Below are 18,806 nucleotides of genomic sequence, written 5' to 3'. Positions count from 1 at the left end.
ACTCAATCTTATAATTGTCGTCGATTGCTCGTTGTGCCAATTAAATTATCGGACTTATCGACAAATTACTCGTTTTCGAGTTTCGTAATAGATCATTATACTATTGGAAATCACTTACCAGTAAAGTATTCTCCAAACTCCTGCTCCATCTTCAGTGCTCGTTCGTACGTTTTTTTCGCTTGCTCCTCGGTCATCCTCTTGTTCATTTCCCTTTAAATACGAACAATCTCTCGTTAAACTACACTTCAATTTTCGAATGAATCGCCGAAAGCATTGCCACTTACATAACTGACTCCACGGACTTCGGTTTAATGAAAATGGCGATGGGATACAGTTGCGCTACTTGTAACCTCTTGATGGCATTTCCGCTCACGTCAAGAATACAGTGTTTCCCCTATATTAGTCGCAGATGAAATTTTTATTAATTTGTAATATCAAACATCATTATTTGGTTTTACGTGCGGATTGATTTTTATGAATAATTTGCTTCCCCTTACCTTCTCAGCAACTTCTCGCACGGACGCCACGGATGTGCCATATAGATTATCATTGTACTGTCCGGCCTCGATGAACAAGTGATTCTGAATATCCCTCTCCATCTGTTCCCTAGATGCGACGAAATGATAATCACGCCCGTCCACCTCGTACTCTCTTCTACTCCTCGTTGTATCTGCAGAAATAAGGAACGTTCAACCATCTCCATAAACTAACTTTATTATTGGCATAAGCAATCGATCAAACGAATCTTTGAAACTTTGAATATTTAACAAATACTAATCGTAAAAATAAGTATGCAATTACACTAGAGTATTAACATAGGATATAGCAGCATTCGTGAAATTTCGTTTCACGTTTTATTAAATTTTTCAATATAGTTAAATTAAGATGAATTTCATGGACCAACAAATTTTCAACAATATGAATGACATAGGTAACATTTGCAGCAACAGAACGCAAATATGATATTTTGCAGAAATTAAACGTTATGATGTAGGATATTTCAATTTATTGCGACTGCCAGGGTAAAACTTGTACGTTTTTAATGGTAGTCAACGTGTGAACTTAAAAAGAAATATACTACAGTCGTAATGAGAGAACAAATTGTATCCGACGAGAAATGTTCGCGAAATCCAAGGAAATCTCGCGATTCGTAGAAGCAACGCGTGACCCAAATCGCCAGGCGGGCTAGATTAAACTTTGTTTCAACTCACGTGGCACACAGCTGCCGAATTTGTCCGGGAATTCCGAGATGAGGTCGTCGTTGATGCGGTCCTTGAGAGGACCGAGGATAATGACAGGTCGGGTGTACTGTATGGTGAGCTGCTGGACTGCCTCGTACGACAGCACGTTTTCTTCGCTGCCTGTAATTTCCAGTATAAAGTACACTCGTATTTCCGTGACGACGGGGCTTGTGAAAAAAAGCTTTTGTTATCCTCGGTTAGATTGTTTGCACTCTTTCAAACAGCTAAGGGAAATAAATTAGTTTCTCTCTCGATTTAAGAAACTTTTCATCTATTCGAACGAGAGAGAACAACACGATCGATTTCGAAATACTATTTTCGATTATAAGAAACTTTGATATAAGTAGATACAAATATATATATAACTATATGCTGGTTATGAATAATACAGAAACGCGACCGGGAATGATTATTATATTTTGCTGTCCACCTCGAACAAGAAATGATCCATGCTTTAGCACCTAGGAAATCGAAGCAAGGTAAAAGGGACTAAAAAAGGTTGGTAAGCTCCCTAAAGTCTAAAAACTTAGGCGATCGAGGAGTATCAAGGTCGACGTGGCATTAGTTACGTGGTGACTATGCTAATACACTCGATGGCGATAGAGATCGTGTTTTATAATCGATACTCGATACTACGTGATTACAACGATTTTAATACGATTACCAGAACGCGTCGCTTCTCGTTGTTGCCGACGCGTTTCTTTCAATTTTCACTGAATTTCCCTTGGTAAATGATTTCAAACTTGAGCCTGGAACATCTCAAGTATGAATATGTGATTGGAAATTTTAGAGAAGCGACGCGGTTTCTCGTGTTCTACGTAAGGTTTCTGCGACTTTCGTTAAAAGTCTACACGAGGATAATTAGTATTACAGAGAAATCAAAATCGGCAAAAAATGGACAGACACAAAGCACGTCGCGACTGTTCCAATTGCGCGAAGCATTTTCGGCGTTTGGTCAGTGCTCGTGGGCAAAGAGTGGTGAGAATTAAAAAACAGAAAAAAAGGCACAAAAATTAAAGAGAAAAACATAGAAAAGTAAAAAAGAAAACAAGAAACAATAATTGCTATTAAAAAAAGAGGATCCGCATGACGATCGAAACCGCGTTTCGATAGCTTGTTAGTCAAGGACCTAAATTGGTATCTGTTGTTCACTCCTGTTTTTTCACACACTATGACTCTTTTTTTCGTGTATTGTGCATCACTTACTACACTCGTCATTATTCTTATCGTCCTCCTGTTCCAGATAAACTAACGTCAGTTCCTCCATATAAGGCAGTTCGACACGATACAAAATTTCTCTACTCCCTGCGACGTAAGACAGATATCTTTTTATGAATGAAACAGGTAGAAGAAGCGCGCGGTGAAATGTGAGAGGAAATGAGAATGAACGTGTAGTAACACGCAGACGAAACCCGTGGTCCCGTCTGCGTGAAATCGTTCCATGACAACGGATATTAGCTTCGAAGAAATCTAGCGAAGCTTTACACGTGGAGGACGTTTCATTCTATCGTGTGCCGGCTTTTGCTCGTTTTACGATTGTTGAAGGGATGAAAGTTTGAAATGTAATTCTTTGTAAATGTCATGGATCATTGATGATTCGAGCGAGGTACAATTTGTTAATGCAGCAAGGGATGGTTATAGTGCTACTGATACTTTGAAATTTTATGATTCTATACAGAAATTTCGACTGTTTACCCATGCCAGATGACCTAGTTCTAAATTTAAATTTTTGTATTCTGAATTGAAATTTCAACGTTGAATATTTAAACCTACATTTGTAAATTTTAAACTTAAATTCTTTAAGTTTAGACGTGTATCCCTTAACTTGAATCCTTCGTTTCTAAATTTTCAAACACTGAATTAGAGCTTCGAGACTTTTAACTTCAATCTCAAATAAATTGATACTTCATAATGTTACAGAATATATATAAAAAGAGAGAGAGAGAGAGAAAAGAAATAGACTATAATGAAGACTAAAACAAGAAAAAAGGTCCATTATTCCGCTAGTGAAATCAGTTCGATTGCTCGGCTCGTAGTTTCTCTTGGAAGTCGGTGGGTTCGTTAATCGACAATGCGGCGAGAGGCAGAACGCGGTATTCAAAAGTGACAACGCGCCACGACAAAAGGACGTTGTCGAACAATGCGTTCGTCCCGCGAACGGATCGTTATATCGCAGTAATGAACGTGTGCTTTGTTAATTGATGCGACCGAGATGAAACGAAGAGAACGAGGGGTTTGGGGAATGGAACGGTAGAGGGGAGGGGTCGGAATGCATAATGGAGACTGGAATGAAAGGCAGGCAGAGAGTAGGGGAACATAAAGAAGATACAAATACGTATGTATATAGGAACGGATGAGACAGAAAGAGGTGGCAAAGTGAAGAGAGAAAGAGAGAGACGTGATTACCTTCGGTGTTAGTGTCGTCCTGGGTGTAGCACAGCATGAATGCTAAAACATAACAAGTTCAATATTTCAGTATACGTTGCGTACTAATAAGCGGCCGTTAATAATTGCTAGGATTAATTAAGCTTTAAGCATGAGCAATCATCTTCCCTACCGCGCGGGGCTAGCTCGAGCTTTTCGAACAGCCCTGATTGGCCCATCATGATAGCTCGCACGATCGCTCGTTTTTCCGCGGTGTACGCGAGTTTCGCTCGTTACGTTTTATTCGCTTCGTTAAACTTATAAATTCACGGTGACTATTTATTAGTACCAGTGAAAATGTCAGTAAAAGGATCGAACCTTCTATAAAGTAAAACGTTTTCAAGTCGTTCCGTTCACGACAGAGTTATGATGCAGCTACAGAGTTATAGAGTGATCGTGCTTTCACTGAGTATTCTAAAAGTAATTAGAATTCTAAGACCTACTTTTCTTGAAAATGGTGCCAGATATATCTTAACAGAGATTTGCTTCAGAACAATGAATATAGTATTTAGTAATTTTCACGTACGGATAACTTTCGTCACAAGTTCAATAAGTTTCACAATTTTCGTAAATAAAGTTTTCCACGTACCAATCCTTTTGCACTCGCGCGACGATCGGAAGAAATGTAAACGAGCAACGTCACAATTTCCGTACACCATCGATCACTACACGTGCTGATATCTCTACAAGCATTCGAGGGTGGCTCTACCACTACCACGATCCACCATAAAAGGTTAGCCAGTTAGAAAGCGAGTCGAGTAAAGTGTCACAGTTTGCTCGATCGCGATGTTAGTGACCAAACGTATGATGCGAGTATAATTGGTGCAAGGATGAAGTTGCAGAGTGCTGGGCGCAAGCATAGAAAAGGATGTACGAAAGAAGAGACCTCTCGAGAAGCGTAAGTAATTCACAGGGTCGCTGATATCGTTTCTGTCTTTCCTTGGAAAATCTTTCTTCTTTCTCGTCTTATCGATTCTTTTCGAATATTGATTTCTCGATATAATGATTTCTTCGTATTAAAAAACCAAATAGAAATGTACGTGCACGCGCGCTCGTGTGTTTCGTGTATGGTATAACGTATGTGTGTATGTGGGTGTATCATGTGATTGTATCTTGTTTCTTCTTGTTGACTAACTTGGAATACTTACGTGTAGGATCGTTTTCGTTCTCGGGTGTCGTGGGCGACCCTACACAAGCAGGCAAAAACAAAACACATGTCACGTTTTCACATGGTAAAAACACAAAAGCTCAATCGGAAGTTGGGCGTATTCGTCGTACTTGTCACGAATTACTAAATGACCTTAACTTGCCAACGCACCTCTAAATGGGCTTTCAAATTCGAAGAGATTGCGTTCCATTTATTTTACGTTTTTTTCGTTACGTTCCCGATACGATTCTTTTTTTTTTTTTTCTTTTTTCGTCGAGTTGACTTTGGTGCATGTTTAGTAAAAAGACTTTCTACGTTAATATCGGTCAATCAAAGGGAGTGAAAGTAAACAAATAAAGAACAATCGAACGAGAGGGGAAACAATTGAGTTTATGAAGGGTTTACGAACCTCTAGTAACTTCGAATCGTTCGAGAATTAATCTTTATCGAGGTCATCCATTCGATAGATGAAGTTGGAGAAAAAAAAAAAAAGAAAAAACATAAAAAAGGACATAGAATCATCGTTGTAACAAGGGGATATCAAGACACATGTAAAAAGTACTAATTATAAGTTCAAACATAATATGATCTAGATAATATATATATACATATATAGTGACTGAGAAATACGACGACAATTAAAAAAATTTTCACGTAAAAAACCACAATAGGTAATATATACGGGTCTGAACATGCACAGAACGTGCAGGATACAAATTGGTCATGTTTCAAGACACTCACGTTCCTGATCTGAACCATCTTCAGATTTGTCGTCCTTGCTCTTCATGAACGGGAACTTCCTACTGAATGAAAAGTTCTTCTTCTTTCTATCCAGTGTTGATTGCTGTGATAACATAATTACATCTTTTTGTTAAATATTTCTCTTTTACATTTTTTTAAAATAAAAATATCATCAAAATATTTAAAAAATATCCATAGTATATTCTAATTTTAATATTTTACTTCAATTTTTCTAATTTTGATTTGTAATCAATATATCGATATGATCCCGTCGTCCTTCTTCTTGATTGCACGCGCAGCCGATCGAACGAACTCACCTTGTCGAGGATGACCGGCATGTGGCCTTGGAATTTGACGGAACGATCCCTGGCGCGTTGCTTCCGTTCCCATCGTCTGCGTGACGGTATTATGCCGAGACCCTCCTCTTCGCCCTGAGGAGTCACTCTTCTGGCTTGCCACCATTCATCGTCGCTGGCATTCGTCACGTGTAGGATTTCACCGTAACGGAATGCCAAACCGCGGCTCGGCAGGCCGTCGTCCTTGTTAGGATCGTAGTCGAACAGCGCTCTGTGAAAGCGGATGGAAGTCATTTACGGTGTATTCGCGATTCCTTCGTTTAAGACTCCCATCTTTACTTATATTGACTTAACTTATAATAGCACTACCGTTAAGAGATGTAGGTTTGCCTTTGGCTATACGTGCTTTGAATCTTGGCGAGCGAATTATTTGAGAAGAAAAGCTTCGACTCTATCTAAAAATGTACGAAGAATCTCTGAATGCACAACTACAGTTCGAATTTTTATTTCATTGCCAAGATTCGTTGGAGGATTTTAAATGTTACGAACGTGTGAGGAATGTTAATAGTGGCTTTTTTAATAAATAAAATTATCAAGTAATCTGAAAGATTACACGTCTATGGCGATAGTAAAAATACGAATGTCCGTAGTTATGGGTTAAATTGATATCATTATTTAGTTCCTATTAGTCCTACCTAACGTAAAGCGATTTCTTTTGCGAGGTCCTCATGAGGGTGCCTGTCATCAAATTCTGCTGAGAGATCTGTTGTTTAAGATCATGGATCTTAGCCTCGAATCTGTTGTAATCTTCGGGCTTATACTGCACCACGATTGTCACTGTCTGCCCGGTACCCTGGATACAAATATTACAAAATTTTTAATTACTAAATACGATAGAATCAATTACGACTGGCACAGTTTCATTCATTTCTTTCTTCGGAGATAACAATTCCTAAAATATATCAAAAAATTTGCAAGTATTTCTAGAATTCGATGATCGAATTCGATAATAATTAAACATGAATATCTAGTAAGAAATATAGAGATGTTTTGAAGATACCTTAAGGGCCGCGGCGGCCTCTTCATGGGTGGCTGTCCGAAGATTAATGCCATTGACACTGAGTATCTGATCGCCGCGTCGTAGTTCACCGCTGAGGTCGGCAGGACCTCCGGCTAGGATGAAGGAAATAAAAATTCCCTCGCCATCTTCGCCACCGACAATATTGAAACCCAGGCCGGAGGAACCTTTGTTGAGCACGACCGTACGTACCTCTCTGTAAAAAATAAGAAGTGCTATTTAATTATCACATTCAATTTACCTTTGTCGTTCACTAATTCCGATAATCATGTAAGTCATTTAAGAATCACGTTGACCAACTTCAAAGTGAAAGAATTCCTAAAGACCAACTTCAAAACTAAATTGAAAAGTATAGAAAAGTGATGATTTTGCGGACAATGTTTTTTAAATTCACCTCAGAATTTACCAGTGTGTGTGTCATCTTCTTGCAATGAACTTACACAAGTAAGCCATAAGTTGTGTACTTATATAATGAAATTAACAAATGAACAAAACGTGGAGTTGATTAGCTTGATTTTAATCGACTTCTTTAGATACGATGGTAGAATCTCTTTATCTGTCAGTAATCTACATATGTTATTTGTACATATATATCGTTCTCTAACTTTCACGAAAAATAAACATATCTTTTTCTTTACTAAGAAATACTTGTCATTTTGAATGAAGGAGACAACCCGATTTTCGAGCCGCCCTTTTCCTCCAGTTAAAGGGTAAAAGTTTTTTCATTACGGACTCAAGTAATATCGACTTCTTAAAGTATGTCGCCGGTCATTAATTGCTTCGCGTCTCATAGTATTTTTAATTAAAGTCATTGGTTTAGAAGAACAAGCCGTGCGCGTTAAAGTAGCTCTTCTAACTAGCATGATCGCGATACGGCTGATCTCGAGGTGTACTCTCCCAATAAAACACTTGAAATTATCATATAATTCCGATATATCTGATGAATTCATAGATTAAATAAATTGCGAATATCAGGTTAAAAACGAATGAAACGAACAATTCAGAGGGAGAAATTTCTTCCACATTCTCCCAAGATGACTAAACACTATTTTATTATTATTTTATATAGTAAAAAATTGTGTTATAATAATAAATAATAATTATTCGTTAGTGAATGGAGGCTTTTATAAATGGATATTAACCTATAAACCAAAAATAAAGCAACTTTTTGTCGTTATCGCGTAGAATTCCGCTGTGAAATGTTGTAGTATTTTATTTGAATAAAAATGACTTTTCTATATGGCGAGTAAAAACCTATTCACAATACAATTATCCTGGAGAACGTACTAATTTTCTATTCAAATTTTGCAGCATTTTATTCGAGGAACAGAGAGTTTAATTAAGATCGACGAGGCTAATCGCAAGACAGGTAAATCTCACTCGACCATCCATTCTCGTTACGAACACACTGGATGCGAAGAAAAGAGGAAACGCGAAATTCCTTGCTCTGGTCGAGAGCTCTGAAAGCTTAGGCAGTTAATCACCAAGCAGTCGGAATCGAGTTCCCGTAGGCGTCTCTCTGTCGCGGAACACACAATTCCCGCGTCGACAGACGGAACACGAAACAATTTGTGAACGGAACCTCGTTTCTCCACCTGGTCGATGCATTGTGTGTTGGATGACGCGATTTTAAAGGCTGAGACACGTACAGGGACTCGTTTGTCAATATTCTGTGTTTGAGCTACCAGTTTATATCAATTGCTCTGATACTTACGCTTGAATCGAATTGGTGTAAACGAGACGTGGTAACACGCATAAAGAAACCATATCATCATGAATAATGTAATAAAGTAATAAAAATTTCTGTGTAGAACGAAGAGAGAAATTATTATTATTATTATTATTATTACACTTAATTGGAAATCGTGTGGTTTGATAATCCAGTTTGTCTCGGATTTAACTAAAAATAGTTTTATTTCTTTGGGTTTAGGTTAACTACAAGTAGGAATTCTTAAATAGAATTACTTTATCGCAATCTATCCTGCTAGGCTAGTTAATTTTCATGCCACTAATACGCGTACGCAAATATATCTTTTTATATATCATAGACAAATTGGGTCATTTATGTCTGTTTACTGCTCTGCGCTTTAAGAAAATCTGAAAAAATCACAGACAATTAACAATACCTTTACTACGTTATAGAATCGTTTCTTAATTCAAATGCTTGAGACTTTCTTCGTTAAAAATAAAATTCGAATTCAAGAATTCTCATTTAATTTAGATTGTCAATGTCTCTGTTTGTGGATTATTAATTTGTCCCAGAAAGTTATACCAATATTATTGTTTAATTATTTCTGTAGCGGCACATGAGCTAGAGGACAATTCGAATCATGTTGTTGTTTTGCCTCGGAGTATCAATATCGTTAGGATACACATAATGTAATAATAAATAAACTCCGGGCAAAACAATGTCGCCGCTACGTGCAACCGTCAAACAAAAACGAATTTAAATTTTCCGGTACTCCCCTGACCAGTATAAATAAACAAACGCGATCGCAAGGCGAGCAGATTTATCAGTCTCAGTCTCGAGCAATCTTATTAGCGATCTATATACCGTCTTTAGTAAATCAGTTTGTACCAAGCGTCTTAGTGAACATTCTTTGTATTTATTATTTTAAATACACTTGACGGTTTTAACATCGAGTTATCTCGTCATTTAAACCTCACAATCAACCATTCACCACATTTCTAATCGCATTTCCACAATTACTCTAATTTTAAAAATTAAAAAAACATTTCTATAATTCAACATTAGACAGTAAATTATGTATACCATTAAATATGACTATTTAAAAGGGCGACTTTAAAGCGTACGCAGCTACGTCAACCACCGTGCGAACACGAGTATCACGTTGTCTCGAGATTGCTTTACAACCCCCTCTCTCTTCGTAGCAGAGGGCGGCAGATTTTCGGAAATATTCCACGACGTGCATAATACGCACTCACGTGACAGAATTCGTAGACGGGCGAAATTATCGCGTTAATTAAGGTTCCTATTGAAATTCGACCGTTTCAGATCGCCCGTGCGACAGAGCTCGAGTATCTGTCGCTACGAACAAGCCAAGGATTCGCGAAAATGACAAGTAGTCGAGAACATGTGTCGTCGTCTCAAAGATTTCTATGCATCCTGCAGACTCGAGTTTCGTGAAAATGGATCTTACATACGATGTCTTTCAGCTTCCTCCTATTTCGCTCCTCATCATGCTGAGAGTCCATTGTAGTTGTTCGAGAGAGATTTGTTGCTTCGTGACTGATATCATGCGATAGGCATGGTATGATATGTATGATAGTATCTTAGCATTCGTGAGATTGAGTATGGAATAGCATGCATATCACGCGAGCTGGTATTCGAGGCAATAGTCATTTGAAAATGTGTTGCTTGATTGTTACAATTACAGTCCAATGTTCGTCTCAAATATACAGACTCAGCGTTATTAATTAAAAATTGTCGCAGTTCAATTTTATTCCAGAACGCGATTTTGTTAGAATTTCTATTTCCGAAATTTCAAAATATTTAGGATTTTATGTAGGATTATTATTTGTTTAAATGTTATAAATTAATTGTGACATCGTCGAAATCGAGTTTGTAATTGAAAAAAAATTTCCAAAATTGAGTTCGACGAAGAGTAAGTCATCCGAATTCCACTGTCACAACCAGAGAATTCAGAATATTGGTTAGCTGATTCGAGAATTGTCCGTAATCAAGTTCTACAACCAGATGCTATCGGCAGAATTGGGGTTGAGTGTTCGGGACACATCGTCTAACACAGATTCGAGACCATCGATATTCACTCGTATCACTGTATGCCAAACAGCACTACAACACTACAGTACTATAGCAATATAAAATAGCACTTATTGTTAATTCGATTGCTTGGTTAACTTTTGTTTCAAAATAATATTTGTTCAGATTCTTTACGAATAAGAAATTCACGATTCACAACTTGGAAGCCGCGCAAAGGCATTAACGTTGCAGCGAAGTCAACAAAGCACGAAGCCATAAGGCTTTCACAACTGTAGTTCGATGCTTGACGTTTCCTGGTATAAAGCTCATCAACCAACACTTTGTAAATATTCTACGGTTAAATGTCATAGAACTAAAAATTCCGGGAGGCACGAGCCGAGTGTAATCGCTGGCTGCATGAGTCGCGAAACCTCGAATCACATGCTGGCAACTGGATAGCCTTAATTAAAGCTGCACCCGCAAAAATCTCAACGAACCACGAATTTTCGCGAAACTCGAGAGAGACGCGAGTAGTTCTACACTCTGTTTCTGAGGGAAAATGCTCAGTATCCTAATTAAGATCTCAACATTTTCGAGTCTATTCAGGTACGGCTTATTGCTTTACGAGAGTAGCTCCACCATATTTCAGAGCCAATTGAACTTTGCATCAAAAATCTAGGATTAATCGTCTTTCCTTTCTACCAGTTCCACTGCCCTATTCCTCTCTTTGTCTTTACATTTGCCCAGAGGGAGGATTTCATCCCTGAAAGGTCGATTTTCATTCCGTTTCAGTGGAGCCACTCAACGCACCAGCTTCTCGCTTGCGTTAACAAAGACCTCAAATTAGTGGTCGGCCGGTGCAGCTGCGTTTCCAGGGCTCCATTAAGGTCACGTCGCAATGCACACTTCGGATAAACTGAGGGGCGATACAGTGCACTAGCGGTGCCGAATTTAATACGAGTTTTGGAAGCTCAGTGTTCATTCGACGATAGTCTAAAGTCGATTTTTGTATTGTACTTTATTAGGTCAGACTGATCGACTGATGCTTGTTCGAATAATTTTATTGATTATTAAGAAGTTTTATGGAACGATGAACGATGTTGGGGAAGCTTCAACGTATTCTTGTGTTGGCGGGAAATGACTGACATTAACGGGAGACCAGTTAGGAAGCAAAAAAAAAGAAAAATGAGAGAGAGAGAGAGAGAGAGAAACGGCCGCAGTGCAAGTCGGTAACGATTATTCCATAAAGCAACTATATTTAGCTGGTACCACAGCAAAGCACGAAATGTCAATACGTTGCGTGGTGTACCATACAGTATCGCACAACAAGAGTTTGAAACTGCTGAAACTGTTGAATGTCCGGCATGTTTTATTCTCTTTCATTTATAAATCTATTTTGAATAGGTATATGCTAAATAAGCACACAAAGGGATTACGTGTTTTCATAAAAAAATATCCTGATAAATATGCAATAATATATTCTTAGTGGCTGGATTCACTTTTCCATAATAGTCAAAAGAACAACTATTCAATTGCTTTTCAAACAATTTAAAGAGATATGCAAGCTTTGTGTAACATTTCATCAGAAGCTTCTGCAACTCTGGTGATCACAGTCACGGTCGAGGACCCGACTAATCATGAAATATTTATGACAACGTTGACCAAGAGTACGATTTCATGGTTAATTGACGAGAACGGTCAGCCTATCGCCCTGCTAATTCATGAATGACTTCATTTCGTTAGCTCGACACGAGGACTACCTCGAGAACGTCGGCTTTAAACAGTGACGCTTCGTACCCACCGAAAGCTTGTCCTTCGATCCAAAATGACCACATCGTCGTTGCAATCCCTGTGGAATGCAGCTTGACGAGAATCTTCGATAGACGTGCATAGTGGCTTTTATTAAAAATTGTAATCCGAGGCTTTGTTGCGTCATTATTTGAAATGAAAAATGGCTTCATTTGAGAGGTTGGGATTGTAAAGGCAGAAATGTATTCCTTTGAAGTCTCAATTTAAAAGCAGCTCTGACGTATCGAGTTTCTGGGTTTTGTCAAGGATCCCACATAAAATGACGACACATTCCGAATAATAACCAACATATTAGGAAACTCGAGTTGCTTCTATGTTATAAAAGAACATAGAAGCAACTTGTATTCTTTCCGAGAATACAAATGTTTATCCTTATAGACTGTTCAGAATATATGAATAATAAACTTATTTATATTAAACTGAGTCTATGCCTTCAATTCTTAAAATATATATTTAAAATAGTTTCAATGAATTCTCCTCGAATTTCAATTTCATCTATTCAAATATCCTTGACACGCAATACAAAAGTACCTTTCAACTATTAATAGATCGTCGAATGAAAATACCTATCACCTATTTTTGCTTCGTTCCACGCTCGATCTGTCCTCGATTAATCGATCTCGGTCTACAAAAACAATTTTCCACGAGGATACTTGCCTCGAAAAATTTCTGTGGAATGTATACCCGTTTAATTCGTGGATAGAGACGTCACTGGCGCACGCGAGTTTCAGCTGATCCAAGCTTACCTGCGCAATGCGTCCGAAACTGCGGTACATGCATGTTTCGCACGCACCTGTTCGACGCGGTTCCGCAGTGACGCGATTAACGCCGGAAACAGAAATGTCATTGGGTCAAGAGGTTTCGATTTCAATTCGAATTTAATTCAATTTCGTTTCTTAAAGCTCCGTCGGTTCTATTGCATGAATTCTACATATTGATCAAATAAAAAAATATCTACGCGTTCATCTTACAGGTGCTTTTAAAGCGACTAAAAAATAAACAAGCACGAGTTGCTTTCTCTGGGTTCATTTCTCTATCCTTTCCACGAATCGATAATTTTTTAGCAGTCTGACCAATTATTGGGTTAATCAGCCAGCGTGGCAATTTACATTAATCATTTGTACGCCATGGCCCAGCGAACGTTTGTGGGTCAAGGGAGTCGCGCAACTTTCGACTCGACGGTGCAAAATTCACCTCAAACTTTATGAATAGTTTCCAATGATGTTCAGGATAGTTCTCCGTGAAATAAACTTGATTTATAATTCTTATTAATCTTACACGACACTGAGCTTTCCTTGGAGATACGTCGATGAAAGGACAAGAATCGAACGTCGAGGGAACGTCAAGAGAAAGTGCCAATGCAATGACGATCCTCAACCCGAGTGGATGCAACGTCACGGAAGCACTTTCATTAAATTACACGTACTTGCTGGTAGAGTGGCTGATTTATGGTATGGAAGCTTGTAAGAAAAGCAAGATCAGCACGATCACGTAAAGCATAGAAACGAGGCATATCATCGGTGCACACGATCCAGCTGTCAGCAGCTGCTCACCTCGAATTACTTTCGTAAACGAGCACTGGTCACTCATCCGATTCAGTCAGCGGCAGCTGACCAATCGGCGATTCTCCATTGAAAAACGCACACCGTGTTCGAAAAGCTGCGCACACCGCCTCGCGCGACGCACGCTGCGCTTGTGCGTGTTCGCAACTGCGACGCACCTGTTTCCTTAGCAGTGACGTAACACAAATCCTGGCCAGGGGTGCCCTGATTCAGACGTCTCCACTAAAACTATCTTCGACCGTAAACAGAAAGGCACAGTAAAAACGACGTGATACTCGACGACCAAGTTCGAGTTTCGTAGAACGAATCGGAAGAACGGAAACACGAATCGCGGTTTCGTCTCAAACACGTCCCGACGTCGAGAGCGTCGCGACGGATTAAAGGCCGCATAGGTGGCCGCCGTGTCGCCATGCGCCGCGCCACCGAGCCGGCCTCCGCGGGCTATCATCAGATCGATAGAAATAAGCTGACTCTCGCATGCTTCCACCACTCTCGCCACCGTCAGCCCCCGATCCCTCTACAATAATCCACCCCTTAACTCCTACTCGACTTTTCCCCTATCGTGGAAACGGGGCCAAACGCAGGGAAGTTTTCGCGGAAGGGCTGCCACCCCTCGCACTTTCCGTTTTTCCATACGTCTAGAGCTTCCGATGTTTTGTCTCGTGTTTAGGGTGGTTTATTTTAGACTGCTGGATTTGGAAGGGTGAGATGGGGCAGATTAGAGAGAGTATTCCGTAATTGGAGGGTTGATAATCATAATGGTGTTGCTCAGCCTGTTGCGGGTTTCCATGAAATGATATTTATTACTATAAAAAATTGGTTATATTTTTTCAAATTATAAAAACGTACGAATTCTCAAAATTTTCATTTAATTGTCAATTAATTTGTGCAATTTGTGGATAGAGAATTATTTGAATGTCTAGACAACTGAATTAATGTCTGTGCAGTTTTGATAAGGTGATTGGGAAAAACGGGGAATTTACAAAAAAAGGAGAGAATGAGTTGCTTTTGTTCGACTTGATTACCGAATTGTATATTTTGCAAATTTTCGTTTAGTCATCGTATCGTATCGAATGAATGATCGTCTGCTGACTCAGCATAGTAAACAAGCAATACTTGTCACTAAATATGATCAATATATCACATATGTGTCTTTCTTCGTCTTTACAGGAACCACTCGTGATTCACACAGGATATAATCGTGTTTTTTCAGAAAATTCAGTATACTCTGGATTAATGAACATAGAAAAAAGTCTATTCGTACAAGACAGCTATTGAATGTACGCACCAATGAATAGACACACTTGACCGACATTTTGACGGAACAACCTCATATGCATCTACATCCGCCCGCTTCAATGACGAACTCTGAGACAAGCGTGTATGGGATTTGTACAGGCGTGGATCGCAGTTAATTGTAAAGGCGAATGTAATCGCTGACCAGCCTTGCGAGAATGGAAATTTCACTCGAACGTATCGCTCCTTCGATTGACCTACTTACACATTGCACCATATGTCGCACATCCGCGTCCGTGTGTTTCAAATATACATACATCATCTGGTTTTCCAAAAGTTCCTCGTCGTGCACGATATACGTGAAATATTTTTGAAAACCGAGCATTCTCTGCTCGAAATTGCATTATAGAATAGCGCTACCGCAATCGATGTGGAAACTTCGCTATTTAATACGCCAAACCCTCTTTTCTTTTTTTTCTTTTTTGTAAAAATTTAATGCCATAAATTGTTAATTTTTTCTAAACTTCACCTAAAAAGCAAAGGTAATCGAATGACGATGCGTTAGCGAAACATGTCGAGCAAAATACGTTTAATATCGGGATCAAAATGTCAGCCTGGAGACCTCGTATTATCAGGCAAACACTGGAACATAGTTCAGGGGGATAAAAGCTCACGAGGCGTTCCACGTGATCACGTTCCTGATCTATCTCAAATCTCGTCAAGGAATCACGATCCCCCACCAATATGCTGATAAACGAAGGAAGTCTCCGCTAGTGATAATACAGGAATAAGCATTTAGAATGCTAATAGCGCAAGCTTTCACCGATAAAGTAATAAAATATCTGCAAGTATTATATTAAACAAATTACTCAATGATCATCTATAATATAATACAAACAATTTTTCCGTGTTACTCTACATAAAAAAAATTAAAGAAAAGAACTGCAGAGATCTTTAAGATATAATATTCCAATATAATAAAAATTTCTACGGTAACTTTCAAAAACTCGTACAGTATTCGATTTCTCAACAGAAATTCTCAACAAATTTCGAGGGAATACAGATTGTTGGACATTATCCTCTATCAGCCACGCGTTAATGACACTCCTTGGAATTGTCTTAGGAAATCCGGGGAATCCGGAGACATTTGAACCCGGTTGCCTAGCTTTCGTTGAAATTAAAAGTACCGACAAATGTGAGCCGGCAGATTGTACGCCGTACTTCGGGAAAATGGAGAATTACCGTCGAAACAAACTTGTCATTTCATTAAGCAAATGAAAAGGTTCCGTTTTACAAGCGTCGTCCTTCCGGATTACGTTCGACCGGCCGTTTGTGTATTCGTTTAATTAAAGCATCGCCCAGGTAGACCCGACGACGACGGTTCGTCAGTCGACGAACTTTAATCAAGCTGGACTTGACCCAAAAACGTTGAAACAGCGCGGCACTAGAGTCACGGCCGTGAAGAGCAAGGAGTGCCATGCCGACCGTGCTTTTTGTTAAAAGCACACTCTACTCGGACAGCCTACTACCGCGTCCTTGAGCCTCCTTCGACAAACTATCATTTCTTCCGGATCCCCTTCTCTCTCTTTCTCTTGCTCTTTTCTCTTTCGTTCCGCAGACATTGAAACGCACTTAGCGACACGTATGAAATAAACACGTGATGATATCGCGAAGGAAGAGTTAAAATAGACATAGGGGTTGGACACACGCGAGGTCGGCCATTTCCGGTGCTAGGTGCTTTGTTAATTGTGGAAAGCCCTTGACCTTGTCCTCTTGGACACGTGTGTACGGGCGTATATTTCGACTAAAATGGAAATAGGAGAATGCAACTATGTCGTAGATTAAAGGTATAAGTTGATGTTTGAAAATATTAATTTCGCACTTTTTTATTTTCCTTTGTATTTTTTTTTTTTTTTTTTATCGTTGTATAAGTTACAACTGGCTCTTGATCGTAACAATCGATTTTCGTTGGTTGATTATTTGCAAATTTTTATGCATCTATGGGAAATTTAGGAGAGCAAAAATACATAGAACGTACGATGTACACAGTATACAAAAATATATAAGGTATGCAAAGTATAGTATATATTATGATGTATAATGAAACATATCATCTCATAGGTTTCATTTGTTTAATTGTTTTTATAAAAATATCAATTTGCACAAATTTTCTCAGTATACTGATTATGCATGGTAGAACTCGACTAAATAGATGGTATCGACTTTATCCAACGCATAGTTTGACGGAAGAAGCTTGTTTAGATTTTGTGTCAAGATTTCGCAAAAAATATAGCTACTTTATTTTCTAGACGCGTGAAGTTTCGTAATCTCGTATAATTGGTGGAGATTGACAAACAGCTAGGAGAGAATTTTATTTTTTGCTGTCGAGCCACGGAAATAATTTGATCACGTTTTACAACGACAAACTGCGGAAGACGTCTGCCAGCCAGAAGATGGAAATAGACCTGAAAATTCGAGTTCCGTGCCAGTTTCAAGACTTTAATAGGATTACGAGCGGTGTATCCTGAAGTTCGGCAACGAAATACTTCGACGATCACCGTCCCCAAGGTATGTCTACAAAAACTTCTTCCTGGTTGTGTGTAAATTATATCGATTAAGTCTCCTTTTCGCATTTTAAAAATCTTTGAACCAAGATTAAAACGATATACGTTGATCTAATTTCCATTTCGGTTTTTAAAATTTTTTCTCGTTGATTTTTGTTTTAAAAGAAAAGTATGTCAATCTTTAAACTATATTACACAGAGGTGATTTGCAACGATATTGGAAGAAATTTTTGTAATATCGAGAAAAGATATATACGTTTGTGTGTAAAAACGAACAAAAGAAAGTGTTATCAATTTAAATAAATGAAAAAGTATTTCCCAAACATCACCAGCGGATTTAATTAAAAATTTTGGAAACGAAAAAAAAGAGAAAGACTGGGCGTACACGTGGAACGAATAAAAAAGGTGCGCAAGAAAGAGAGAAAGGATTGATCACGTATTGAATATATTGCGAAAATATAACTATGAAACGTGGAATTTCGCCACGATAAACAGAGTGCCACTCTAATAAACCGTGCTTACGACTAAATTAATCGCAACAGACGGGCGTAAGTGAATTAAAATATAACTACGACTTCTCGTTCCGTTTATATGGTTCTTCAATAGGAAAAGTATTAAAATACATGCGAAATGTAAGGAATGCCGCGAACAAAGATATTCGATATATAACGACTGTATTTATCACGGAGCAAGAATTCGGATTGGAAATTTAAATTGTAGACACAACAAAATCGAGTTGAAAAGTATATAAACCCCTACGTTTCGTTTCATCGATCACGAATAGAAAAAACGTGTGACATTTATCGTACGAAGAGTATATAACGTAAAATGGACTAAACGAGGGCGAGACAGATGGGAATAAAAGAAACGAAGAACATAAATTCGAGTCTGTTTTTACCCGCGTAGAATCGTTGATAGAAGTAACGCCCCCTAAAATCCAACCTAAAATCCTCTCTTGTCTACCCTCGTCCAAGGCTTTACGCA

General features: G+C 38.6%; 2 protein-coding genes across 23 annotated transcripts in view; both read right to left on the bottom strand.

The window, feature by feature from the left end:
• LOC132905038 (disks large 1 tumor suppressor protein) overlaps positions 1-18,806 on the bottom strand; it is a 523,073-nt gene that overhangs the window by 3,571 nt on the left and 500,696 nt on the right. For 16 of the 22 annotated variants that reach the window (XM_060956036.1, XM_060956063.1, XM_060956045.1 and 13 more), the window contains 11 exons: positions 6,910-7,123; positions 6,545-6,702; positions 5,871-6,120; positions 5,554-5,656; positions 4,814-4,852; positions 3,648-3,689; positions 2,448-2,546; positions 1,212-1,361; positions 498-670; positions 285-394; positions 119-210 (listed from right to left, as the gene is read on the bottom strand). In XM_060956036.1, coding sequence (XP_060812019.1) covers positions 119-210; positions 285-394; positions 498-670; positions 1,212-1,361; positions 2,448-2,546; positions 3,648-3,689; positions 4,814-4,852; positions 5,554-5,656; positions 5,871-6,120; positions 6,545-6,702; positions 6,910-7,123 — 1,430 coding nt within the window. The remainder of the gene's footprint in view (positions 1-118; positions 211-284; positions 395-497; positions 671-1,211; positions 1,362-2,447; positions 2,547-3,647; positions 3,690-4,813; positions 4,853-5,553; positions 5,657-5,870; positions 6,121-6,544; positions 6,703-6,909; positions 7,124-18,806) is intronic. The other 6 variants (XM_060955990.1, XM_060956123.1, XM_060956128.1 and 3 more) reach the window with 4 other exon arrangements.
• Positions 1-18,806, bottom strand: part of LOC132905132 (poly(ADP-ribose) glycohydrolase-like) — a 473,462-nt gene that overhangs the window by 361,632 nt on the left and 93,024 nt on the right. The window lies entirely within an intron of this gene.

This window comes from Bombus pascuorum, chromosome 1 (genome assembly GCF_905332965.1).
Source record: "Bombus pascuorum chromosome 1, iyBomPasc1.1, whole genome shotgun sequence".
Classification (NCBI taxonomy): Eukaryota; Metazoa; Arthropoda; class Insecta; order Hymenoptera; family Apidae; genus Bombus; species Bombus pascuorum.
This window is presented reverse-complemented; position numbering and strand designations above follow the sequence as displayed.